The 12,778-nt window shown below is 43.1% G+C and overlaps 1 protein-coding gene across 2 annotated transcripts in view; it reads left to right on the plus strand.

The window, feature by feature from the left end:
- The window catches only part of LOC103616865 (protein argonaute-3), a 73,630-nt gene that overhangs the window by 40,472 nt on the left and 20,380 nt on the right, over positions 1–12,778 (plus strand). The window contains exons 1-5 of one of the 2 annotated variants that reach the window (XM_008635111.2): positions 6,295–6,501; positions 7,581–7,701; positions 8,234–8,442; positions 9,642–9,778; positions 11,851–11,985. In XM_008635111.2, coding sequence (XP_008633333.1) covers positions 6,356–6,501; positions 7,581–7,701; positions 8,234–8,442; positions 9,642–9,778; positions 11,851–11,985 — 748 coding nt within the window. In that variant the 5' untranslated portion in view covers positions 6,295–6,355. Of the gene's footprint in view, positions 1–6,294; positions 6,502–7,580; positions 7,702–8,233; positions 8,443–9,641; positions 9,779–11,850; positions 11,986–12,778 lie in introns of those variants that run through there. The other variant, XM_017736156.1, reaches the window with a different exon arrangement.

Below are 12,778 nucleotides of genomic sequence, written 5' to 3' on the forward strand. Positions count from 1 at the left end.
CGGAGGTGGAGGAGGATTTGTCGGTATTTCATAACCGGTGTGCCCGGCTTGCGTACCCCGCGCCGTGCCGGTGCCCGAGGGACGGACCCGCAGAGCCCGGCGGGACCGGGCAGCGCTCCTTCGAGCAGCTCCTGCCGGGCACACACCGGGTATTTGGCCCCTGTGTGTCTTCACGCTGAGTTTTAGGGCTAATTCTGGTGCCTTTGGGTGTGCTGCTTCACAATAATCATTCCGAGGTGGTTATTGCCCAGAGAGGCTGTGGCTGCCCCTGGATGCCTTGAAGTGCCCAAGGCCGGGTTGGACGGGGCTTGGAGCAACCTGGGACAGTGGAAGGTGTCCCTGCCCATGGCAGGGGGTGGCACTGGATGGCCTTTAAGGTCTCTTCCAACCCAAATCGTTCTGTGGTTCGATGAAAATCCTCTCATTTTGGCCGTTTCATCCTTTTGCTGGGAAAGCATGTGCTCAATATTTATCAACTTTGTGTTTTAAATGGATTTTGAGGGTTGGAGAAGGAAGTTCTGATGAAGTTTTTCAAGATAATTTATTCCAACTCTGGCAGAACAGCAGAGGAGGGTTGAGGGTTGGGCAGTGTTTAATCAGCAGTTCTCTGGCTGTACCTCGATGGCAAAAGGAATGTCCAAAGTCACCTGCAGTTCCATGTCTGCCACTTGAATAGGTACCACAGGTGGTGAAAATACAAGACTGAGATGGAAGGTGTCAACACAAAAAGTGCCTTCTCATCTCCATATGGAGATCCTTTTCTAACGTACTTGGAGATTTAAGGACAATAATGGATTTGGCTGGAAAAACTCCTTACCTCAGCTATTGCCTGGCTTGAGGTTGTGATGGTTGAAAATTTTTTAAGATGCAGGATTTTAGCAATCTGGTGGTATCCATATGATGCTCTCTTAAACGGTGTTAAATAAACTCTAATTATAACCTGGTGCAATTGTAGTTGTCTCCTGATAAACAGATATGCAAGAGGAACCCATAAATGGTTAAATTTTCCTTTGAAGTGAATTTACCTGTTGTTAGGTTGCAATATGTTGGGTTTTAGCAAAGCTGCTGCAGTGTTCTTCCCATGTCTGCTCTGTGATGAGGGAAGTGCAGTGTTCATGTTCCAAGCGTTGGGGTGTTGGAACAGGAGGAGACACAAACCATCCTTGGTGGAACAAATGAGGATTAAAGCTCTGTCATGAAAGGGAGAAGGACACTGAGATGTGCTTTGTTTTCTGTGCATGAAGGGAAAACATGGGATAAAATAAGTAGAGTGGGGAAAAAAGATTGGTGTGTGAGTATCCCTGGAGTAAAGTGGAAGCATGTGCCAGGACATCTTGGGTGAAGCAGTGCTGTAGGTGATGTCCAGTTTGTGTGAGAGGCTTAGGCTAAGGAACCTGGGAAGTATGGCTCTCCTGGTCCATGGAATTTAAACATCACTGGAAGTGGGAGCAGGATGTGAAGGTGGCTGCTCAGGGCATGGGTTGTGGTGAAACCAAACTGCAGAACAGCAGTAAAATGTTCAGTTGGGAAAGTGAAGTGAAGGAAAAGCTGCTCTCAGCACAGATCAAATCCAGTGTCAGGCATTGTACTTCCACCAGGAGGGTGTTCAGTAAACTTCCAAAAGGCAGGGAGGTTCAAGCAACCAACAGGGGATGTTCTGTGGTGTAACCAAGTTGGATCAGTGCTGATTGTCTTCATTTCCATGTCCTACATTGTTCTTTCAAAACTCACAGCTTTTTGTGTTAAAAGTGCTAAATTGTGTTGGACTGTTTTCTTTTTAATTTCAATTTTTAATGAAGCAGTGCAGGCATCCTTAACGTTCTGTTTATTTTCCATACAAACTTTGGGCAGAGAAAATCCCCAGAAGTGGCTTTTTTCTCTCTGAGTTCAGAGTAGTGATTTGGGAGGTCCATTAAAAGTCCTGTTTTTGTGGGTGTGGTAGAGCAGGGAAGGGGGGTGATTCATAGTTGCCTTCAAAAGTTATTCTGCTGCGAGATACAGTGGCAGATTTCCACTGGAGTTGCTGTGGGAGTTGTTTGACTCAGAGTATGAACTTTACAAATTGTTTCATCCTCAGAGGTGAAGGTATCAAAGAGTATTTCTTGAGCTAATTTTTACCTTCCTGAGTTTGGTCTGTGGAAATACCTTCCAGGGAAAAGTCTTGCAGGGTTTGTGTGGGCTGGCACATTTTCTTCTCCCAGAGAAATTGGGTATTAACTTCACTATGTGCATATAAGCTGCTTTTTTGGGCTTAAAGCTTTTTGTATTTAGATTTTTTTTTAAAGGTTCAGAAGCATTGATTGTCTTCTAAATTCTCCCAAAACACTTCACTGTGTTTCTGTAAGTCCATTAGGCCAGAATGAGTTACCACACTGGTATTTGCTTGTGCAGTTGGCAGTTACTGAGCACGGCATCAAAATGTTGGCTTTTGATGTGTTTGAATACAACTTAGCATCTGAAACTTTGAAAAAAACCAAACCCTAAATTGAAAGGAGGAATGTTTAGAAAACATGGATTGCATTACTCATAAATAATGTAATGCCACCCAGTGAGGCCAAGTGACAGAAATGAGGCAATTCATGATTTCTGGCAGAAGGAGCTCGATCATTGAAGCTGGCATTTGAATCAAATCTTCCCTATGTATTTTTTTAATCCAGAATTCAGCTACTTTTTGCTAGTGATGAGATTTTCTTAGAGCTCCACAGGCTGGGCCTCTGAGTAGAGGCCAGAGGCCCTGTGAAAGGGAATCTTTTAGTTTTCCCCTTCATGGGGAGCTCTTCCCGGTGCAGCTCCAGCCGGAGGCCAAGACCTGTTCCACAAATCTGCCTCGTCTTCCTGAGCCAGAGTAAGTTGTATTTACCTGCTCAGGCCTTGATGGTGTGTTTTGGGCTGTTCCAGCACCCATCCAGTTGGATTTAGAACTGTTGTATAAACAAAAATAAAACTACTAAATTGTCTTTGTTAATAGAGTTTGGCTTTATAATGCTGAAGCCACAATGGGAAAGAAGATAATTTTTCTGAAAGCTTGGTGGGGATGGCCCTTTCTGTAAGGAAATCTGCATTTCCTATTAGCATCCTGCTGGAGATCACGATTTTGCTTCATTCTGTAAAAACGTCGTGTGTGCCAGAAGCTGCAGTTTTTCGTACAATGGTGTGTTGGAAGCATTTGCAGGTTTCTGAGCTCCTGCTCGCTGTGTTCAGGCTTTATTCCGACAGGGCTTCTCTGGTTGCTAGGTAGGTGCAGCCAGCATTTGGATGCAGGCCAGACGTGTCCGTGTGCTGGCTGGGCTGCCGAGGAATCGCCGTCCCTTTCGGCTGTTTAAGCTTGATTGGAACATCGATACTTCCATGGAAGAAAAGATCCTTACTTAGAGCTCGTTGAAACCATTAGAGTGATTTCCACAGTGGAACTGGGGGAGCTTTAAGGTCCCTTCCAAGTCAAATCATTCCATGATCTTGAGACGTGCTCCCTAGCTGCACAAAGACCTTCCAAGAATCTGTCTGAGGCACCAGTTTTAGTTCCTGTTTGTGTGTTCATTGTTCTCTGTTATAAATGCATTGAGTTTTAGCGCTGGGGACTTCACTGAGCTGGTTTTATGAATTGAGCTCTGCTCCAGCACACTGAACAGACTTGGTTTGGGGGTTTTCCTTGGATTTTTAGGAACATCCTAGGCATATATCTGAAGGGAGCCTACAAGAAAGATTGAGAGGAACTATTTACAAGGCCTGGAGTGACAGGACACAGGAATGGCTTCCCACTGCCCCAGAGGGCAGGATTAGATGGTATATTGGGAAAAAAATCTTCTCTCTGAGGGTGGTGAGGCCCTGGCACAGGTTGCCCAGAGAAGCTGTGGCTGCCCCTGGATCCCTGGAAGTGTCCAAGGCCAACTTGGACAGAGCTTGGAGGAGTCTGGGATAGTGGAAGGTGTCCCTGCCCGTGGCAGGGGGTGGAATGAGATGATCTTTAAGGTGCCTTCCAACCCAAACCATTCCATGATTCTATGGTATGTACATACCTGGTGCTGTAATGGCAGAATATAATGGTTTCTTTAACACAGAGAAGTTTCTCCTCTAAAACTTGTGGGCAGCTGAGCAGTGCAGAGCTCCCTGGAAGCACCGAGGGGCTGCTCCATCCCCTGCGGAGGAGGCCTCACGGTGCTGCTGCTTTGAGAAAGGTTTTTGAGCCTTGACCCACTTTGTTTTTGCAACGGTTAAAGGACTTGAAGGAAAGGATCTGCCGCTCGGGCATCCTGTACTCTGTAGAATAATAGTACTTCGAATATTTTTGGTCTGTGTGTTTATTTCCATGGGCTTGACACAGGACTTAGGCATGAGATTGGGTGAGTCACTGATAGATCAGCGGTGGAACCATCCCCAGAGTGTCGCTGGTTATTTGTGTTTTATTGGTGTTTGAGTCACAGCTTTGAAGCCACTGACACAAGACTTCCATAACAGAATCTGGCAAGCCAGTGTCTCTTGAAAGCAGGGTCTTCTGAGTGGGTGCTCATGTATTTGGGCACTAATGGCATACTCATGTTTTTAAGTTCATTTGTCCAAGGGAGCGGATGATTCACACAATAATAGCAAAATAGCTGAATTTTTAAAAGTTATACCTGAACAGTGTGTAGACCTTCACTTCTGATTTGTTTATTGGTCACTTAATTCCTGTTTGCCAAAATCTGCGTTCTAACTTCTTCCAGGGTGAGCTGGGTAAGCGGGACACAAGGCTGACCAAAGAACCTTTTTAATGTTATCTTTATTTCAGCAGTTTTGTTAGTCTTTCCTACGGATAGGAACTAAATATAAACTATGGTGTGTATGTCTTCAGAATATTAAAATGAGCTGTTGACTTGTTTATGCCACTCAAATGTTTGGTAGTAACTTCTTTTTGCTTATGCTTATATTCTGCAAATATAGCTGGAGTAAATTGTAGAGCTGCTTTTACTCATGTGAGAGTATTAAAATGAAGGAAAAGTTGAAGAGAGCAGATGCTTGGAACAAGTTTTGCATAAGCAGAGTCTGTGAGCGGGTTTTAAATGATGCTTCTTGGTTTCTGTTTTGTTTTATCTTGTGGCTCCAAGCCAGCCCCACTCAGAATTTTTCAGTAGTTTTCTGGGTAGAGCCAGACAAATGTTACAGAGGAACTTGGCTTTGATGTTCACCTGTTCTCAGGACATGATTTCCTTCAAGATAATACAGGGTTTTTTACAGAAATTATGGAGATTAATCAAAAGACAAATAAAAAACATTTTTCCCAGCACTTGACATTTTAACTCTGCTATGAAAATGAGTGGGCTGGAATTGCTGCCTGCGTCACCGAGTAGGAGGAGAGGGGAGAACTTTGCACTGCCTCGTTCAAATGCTCTGTAAATCAGGACATTTGTACCACAAGTAAGTTCTTAAAACTCAGGCTACCAAGCATTTTGGGTTTGTTGTTGTTTCTTAACTGGAAAGAGGTATTTTTAAGTGGAAATACCAGTAGAAATTCTGGGAAATGGGCTGTTTACTACTGTGTTGGTTTGTAAGGCATGAGTAATGCAAATCTTGAGTGGAGGGTTCTCACCTAAGTAATGCAAAGCAAATGAAATAGATGAGAATGGACCCAATCTGGGAAGGTATTTTAGCTGCTTTTCAAAATACCCGTCTCAGTGCAGATTTGATGTTTCTCTGAGCAGTTCTGGGTATTCTTCTCTAGCCCACAAGTAATCAGGAGTTTTACAATCCTGTGTCTTAATCTGAGTCTTTACTCTTCTGGCAAATTGGCTTTATGGGGGCAGTTAGATGGGAGGTAATGGTCTTACTCTTCATCCATTTTCAGCCAGCAAAGTTCAAGAATAATCTGTCTTCCAAGACTAAGCTGATGTTGGCACTGAAATGAAGAGTTTATCTCAAATCCTGTTCATCAGTCCAGAGCTACTTCTGTATTTTTGTACTGTGCAGCCACTTGGTTATTACCAGGGTGTTCAGAAAAGACTTGTAAAACTTTCTACGATATTTTTGGGGTGGTTTTTGTTTAAGGGTTTTCTGTTTTTGTTTTGGATTTTTGGTTGGGGTTTTTTAGGAAATCTCCTACACAAAAGCTCCTGATTTTATTCATGCTGATCTCTGAAGCTCATGAGTAAGAGAACAGTCTAGATGTAGGTGGAGGCTTAAGGATTAAAAATGGGCAAGCATTTGTTTGGAATTGCATGGGCAGCATCCTGTTGGAGACAGCTGATTTCCTTTCCTCGAGTGTGCTGGCTCTGGTGCCTGCCTGGTTGTCCTGAGAGTTGGTTCAGGGAATTGTCTGTGGTGCTTATCTCCTAATCTGTGGGATTTTTCCTTCACAGGACCCGTGGGGGCACAGCCCCTGCTCATGGTGCCCAGACGTCCCGGCTATGGCACCATGGGCAAACCCATTAAACTGCTGGCCAACTGCTTCCAAGTTGAAATCCCAAAGATTGATGTCTACCTCTATGAGGTGGATATCAAACCAGATAAGTGTCCTCGGAGGGTGAACAGGTGAGAAGATACATTTGTCTTGTAAATTGTACAGATGGGCACGTTGAGTAACATCAAGAGCTGTGAAAGGGAGAATTTCTTTCCTTTTCCCCACGTCCCAGCTGGGAGGTGAAAGTGCTGCTGCGCATTCAGCTTCAAGAGGAAGTCAATATTTATCATCTTCCTGAAGTACTTTGGGTTAATATTGCCTGACCAGGACATGGTGCCTGGAAGCTGCTGCTGTGGGGAAGGCTGCTTTGCATGTGCTGAAGGAAAGTGTTTCCATTCTGTAGGATAAGGGAACTGTGGTGTGTCAGGTGAGATGCAGTTGTGCCACTGAAACCCCAAGACTGCCCAAAGAATTCAGATCCCAACAGCCTGTTACAGTTGGAGGTGTTCCAAAAGTCTCTTTCTAACTACTACTCGCATCAAGAAGCATTTTTGTATAAGCTGAAAATTTCATGATGGTTTTTCAAGTGTAATTTCAGTGCTTGTGTCAGGTTAATCTTTATTGCCATCAATTTATAATAAAGCAAGGGAGATGAATCTGTAATTGTGTGCAAATTGGATCAGGCTTTTACATGATTTTGTAAAAACTCAGGTTATTAAGGACTTAACAACCAAGTCTTTTTTGTTAGGGCATTTCATGTTTATAACAAGTGTAGGCAGAATTCAAAACTCTCATCAACCATGGAGCAGATAAACATTACTGCAGACGGTACTGGCAGAGCTTCCAGTTGGGGGTTTGTGCTGTTTTTCACAATACCACTTTGTGGGTTTTTTCCAAGGTAACAGTCTCCTTGTTTTCCATAATACAGATAATGCAAAGGCCTTGGTAATTTCTAGGAGTTTATGAAATTATTTCAGTACCAATATTTCCCAGTATTTGAGCGTTTGCATTGATTCTCATTTTATTCTGTAGTGTTTATTTATTTAGTTGAAGTATGTGAAGCACCTTTTGGAGGAATAGCAGTGGGTGTTTATAATTCACTCAAGTATTGTTTATTGCAACTACTTCAGCAAAACAGTGGGGAGTGGGAACCAGCTCAGGTCTGATCCTTCTTCAGAAACATCTTCAATGTAAATATCCCCCTTTCCAGGGACGTGGTGGACTCTATGGTGCAGCATTTTAAAGTGACAATATTTGGGGACCGTAGACCAGTTTATGATGGGAAAAGAAGCCTCTATACAGCCAATCCACTTCCTGTGGCCACTACTGGGGTAAGATAACTGAGAAGACATTGTGTTGGTAGCAGCTTCATAGGAGAGGAAAAAACCCAACTTTAAATATTGCTGATTTCAGAAAAGCTGGAAGTATCTGTACTGAAACTGAGTCCTCCTGGTATATTTCCTGCAAATTCTAGTGTATGTAAATGTTCATGTAATAGTTGCATTCAGAACTTCCTGTAGAATTTAGTAGCTGCTTTCTACAGGTAAATCTATTAAAACATTTCATTTTATAGACTGTAATATATGGTTTTATGATGAATAAAGAAACAAACCAAAGTTTTTCTAGAATGTATTGCTTTCTGATTTGAGGTGATAAAAAGTTATATGATCCTCTGCTGCTTGGTCAGGGCCCAGTTCTCTTCATTTTGTGCATTTGGTAATGTACTTTCATCAAATGTGCTGTGTCTTCAATATCAGAGTTTTTGAGTCTCTGACCCAGTTACAGGAAGGAGTGGAGTCTCAAGGCTACCAGACACCAGGTTAAACAGCTGCTTTTTATTTCTCTCTTTTCTCCCCTGCCCAGGTGGATTTGGATGTGACACTACCCGGAGAAGGTGGAAAAGATCGTCCCTTCAAAGTGTCAATAAAGTTTGTTTCTCGGGTGAGCTGGCACTTGCTGCATGAAGTTTTGACAGGAAGAACCTTGCCTGAGCCTCTGGAACTAGACAAACCTATCAGCACTAACCCTGTTCATGCTGTCGATGTGGTGCTACGACACCTCCCCTCCATGAAGTAGGTTCACTGTCTTCCTGCAGTCTGTCTTTACCTGAAGTATCCCCACTGGGAGACCTTCATCCCCATTTTTTCACAGGTGAAAAGAGAAACTGCTCATTCCCCTCTGCAGCTCAGCTGGTGAGCTGAATGGGGAGCTTGTAGCCAGTCTTGTACAAGTGTTTCTGTAGGCAGAGCAGGTGATGTGTGTGTTGGAAAAGATCAAGAAACAGCAGACATTTATAATAGGCCTTAATTGAAATGCTGAGAGGTTCCAGTGGGCTGTAGCACTGCTGTCCTGGTTCTGCTCAGCTTGAGCCAAGTGATGGCAGTGCCTGTGAAAAGCACGAGTCTCTTTAATCCATCGATACACTGTCACCAGTGCATGCTTCTCTTGTCTGAAATACATGGCTGGGACCAGACACCTGTCCTAACAAAGTCTCATATTTATTATTTTGTCTCAGAACCCTGAAATTTAGAGGAGGCCAATTTCACTTGATTTGGTTAATGAAAGTTACTTTTGAAGTTTGCTGGCTTTATGCAGCAGGATGGCTTTGCTCTCATGGGTTTCACTGGGTGTAACTTACTCCTAAAAAAAGTGGCCTGTGGTTTTGTGGAAGCCAGTGTTCCTCAGCTTCCCTGGATCTGAAGATGTTAACCTCTGTACTAATGCCTGTGCATTACAAGACAGGAGGTGTGGAGGCTCAGGAGCAGCTGTTTTCTACCTGTGAGAGAAACATTATTTCCTCTAGTTCTTTGTTTCCCCCATAGTTTTTGCTTCTCTCAATGTATCTTGTATTCAAAAGTTCCCTATGAAATAGGAAAAATGGTATTTGAGGGTCAGGCCAGTATAGGCAAGGCAGTTGTACAGACTCTTCTCTGATGGAGATTCCACTTTCTTGAAGCAGAAGATCAGGAAGAGTAAGTTAACTTAGCTCTTGATTTGTTGTAAAAACTGAAACTGGTTTGCATTGCTAAAAATAGTAAATGTTTTGTCTAAATTTAAGAGCACTGCAATAGGAACAGAAGCATTCAGAGTATTTTGTTTAAAGTTGCTTCTTGGCACAGATTGCTGGAGCACAAAATTAAAAAAAAATAATACTTTGTGTTATTGTAGTGGTTATCAAACCATGCTAAACCATGACATTCATAATCTTTGTTACTTGAATTTTATGTTTGGAAAGCAAGAACATAAATATGTGGCCACCTGTTTTTACCAGGTACACCCCTGTGGGCCGCTCCTTCTTCTCAGCTCCAGAAGGCTATGACCACCCCCTGGGAGGGGGCAGGGAGGTCTGGTTTGGGTTCCATCAGTCGGTCCGTCCTGCCATGTGGAAAATGATGCTCAACATCGATGGTAAGTGGAGATTCGGGGCTGAGATTCAGACCAGATGTGTATGACAAAGGCTACCTAGAAATTCTAGTCCTTTTTCTTTGCATTTGTCATCATGTCAATATTTGAGCAGATACTGAGCTACCATATAAAAGCCAATATCCCTGCATAAGAAGGAATTGCACAGGGCTTGTTTTCCTAAACTTCAGTGTTGGTACATCCCCAGTGACAGAGGCAGGTTGCCTACGCTGTGTCTCTGTGCAGCTGTACACAGTGAGTGGTGCTCAGTACTTCCAAGAAAACTCTCTAAAACATACCCCAAACACTTCTCTGAATAGGGCTGATTGGGATGGGCTTTCTTATGCAAAAGCATGAGCTCTGCAGCACTGTATTGTCGCAGATGAATGGATCTGAGATCGACTGGTGCCTGTGTCAGAGTCCCGCGTCCTGTGAGCACTCGACTATTTAGTTACTGAACGCTCATTGAAAAGTGTCAGTGGTGGAGGTGCAGGTGCTGCCTGAGGTTTTCTCTAATTTACATTCAGTTCTCACTGTCTTTGAAATGCTTTACAAACCCAAGGTAAATTGTCTTGCTCTACACTGAGCACTCCAAGTCAGGTTGTGCTTAGCATCTGTCTTGGAGCATAATAAAATATTGCGGATGTTGAGCTGTCTTGCTGAAAATTTGCAAGTCCACGTGTTCTGGTTTATGTAAATTGTGGGTGATTCTCGTGTGACTGAAGTCACACGCTTTATTCTTGTAAAACAGCAGCTGTGGTTTGAAAAACGAGCGTTAACAATCTTAACCTGTCCCAGAAAGAACCAGTGCTGGTATCTATATGCAAGGTACTGAGAGAGCTGCAGTTCAGGTAGGAGAAGAGGATGAATTTACACCAATTGATGATGTACTGTGCTGTTACTTCGTGAGGCAAATTTTTCTTACCAGCATTAGCAAGTGTAGTAGTAACTCTTGGAGTAGAAATTTTTCAGTCCTTCCTATGAATGAGAAATTTTAAGCCCTTTGTAAGTGGTGGTTCACGGAGTTGTTGTTCTGTTTCCTGATTGAAGGCTGTGAAATTGCCTTCAGATCCCATCACTGGAGGTTTTTCAGTTGTTTAGTTGGGTGAGATTCTCCTTGAAAGTGTTGCTGTGGGAGGCAACCCACACGCTGCCAGGGTGGGGAGTGTGAGGATTTGGGGTCACTCAGAAAGCCGGAGCAATGTCAGGCATCCGGAGGTGTTGGCTGATGCATCATGTGAGGTTGTGGGCTGCTCAAGTGACACGTCTGAAGAATGTTGGGCTGTATGAGCACAGGTGTGTGGCAGGTTTGGTACGTGAGATGCGGAAAACTGATAAATGCTTGTTGAGTATTTCTTTTCTGTTGTTGCCATTCAAAGTTTTAAACATAGGACAGTTCATGTCTGAGCTCTGTCTAGTCCCACCTCACCTTTCCTGCCAAAGGTGTTGTTTCATTTGCTTATAATTTTGTCAAGAAGATGATTTATGACCTTCCTTCCATGCAATAAGTCAGCTGTCCTGTTTAAAACCAGTATATTGTCACTTAAAGTGATTGTGTCGTTAGCATGTGGGGAGGGTAGGAGATTTGAATAGATCAAGGGTTGCAGTCCCCACTACACCAACACAATTTGTGCATAGTCAAAATAGTGCTCATGTCTACACCAGATATTGTTTCAGTAATTGAGCAGATTGTGTAATTGAAAAAATTATATTGCATGTTGAATAATGTTAGCTTTTAATATTCAAAAGTCTGCAGTAGAGAGGTATTAATCCTGTGTCTGCAGCTCCATACAGAGGTGAAAGAGAATTGCAGCTCTCTAGAAATAAATGTTCTCTGGGGAAAAACCTCTTCAAATCCCTGAAATTCCAAGTAGTAGCAGGATGACTGTATTGGAGACAGATGTGTCACTGTGGACCTTCTGCTGGCTTTTTGGTATTTTACTCTTGCAGAGCTTGCTGTTCTATTTCTAAATGTGCTTGAGGTTTACGTGGAATCCTAAGAAACAGTGATGTGAGCTCACAGTGCTTCACAACACCTTTACTGGGGTTTTTTACACTTAATAATTTGCTCTTTGTAGTTTCTGCCACTGCCTTCTACAAAGCACAACCTGTAATTCAGTTCATGTGTGAAGTCCTTGACATTCATAATATTGATGAACAACCAAGACCTCTGACTGATTCTCATCGGGTAAAATTCACCAAAGAGATAAAGGGTGAGTAGAAATGGGTCTGTTTTGTCCCAGGTTACTCAATTAAGTTAATTCTAAGGGAATTGTTTTAACTGGAAGCCTGGTTAACATGCATCAGAAGGGCCTGGAACTGCCAAGAGAATTTTAGTATCCATGTGTGTAGCTCTAATCCTGAGAGAAACAATGCAGCTCTGCGGAAATGGGAGCTGAAAAACATTCCCAGTGGCTTAGCTGGTGCCAACCTCTGCTGGCCCAGGGTCCCTGAGGCCACCTGGCATTGTGTGTGGGCTCCTGCTGTTTAAATGCTGTGGCAAAGTGAGCACTGATTTCAAGGCTAACATTGATTCTTTGGAAGAGTGTTGTTACAGTGAATTCTAATAACTGATTGCCTTGTGGAAAAACAAGTACCACTTGCAGCTGAAGGCCAAATTCCATTCCAAAGGAATTGCATAAGCTGCTGGTTTGAGTGGTTTCACTCCATATATGCTACTTGGGTTTGTATTTTCCCATATCCTCTATTCCTGTGTAATTTGCAGAGAGAAAAGCCTTGAAGGAGCTCAGCTCTTAAACACTCGATGCAAGATTAGACACTACTGAAATACTGGGCAGCTAAAAAGTAAATTTGAACTATAGTCATAAAGGGATATGCTCACAGAACAGTCATGACTGAAAAAAAGACTTACAGGAATTATTTTGTGCTAGTCCTAGCATGCCCCCTTTTACATCTGCCTGTCTATCTTCATTCTGTAGGGCAGGTAACTGGAGACTGAGAAACTGCCTCTGCTTGATCTCAGGTGCCTCAGAGGCTCTGTTACCA

The sequence above is a fragment of the Corvus brachyrhynchos genome, unplaced genomic scaffold (assembly GCF_000691975.1).
Source record: "Corvus brachyrhynchos isolate BGI_N302 unplaced genomic scaffold, ASM69197v1 scaffold65, whole genome shotgun sequence".
NCBI classification, from domain to species: domain Eukaryota; kingdom Metazoa; phylum Chordata; class Aves; order Passeriformes; family Corvidae; genus Corvus; species Corvus brachyrhynchos.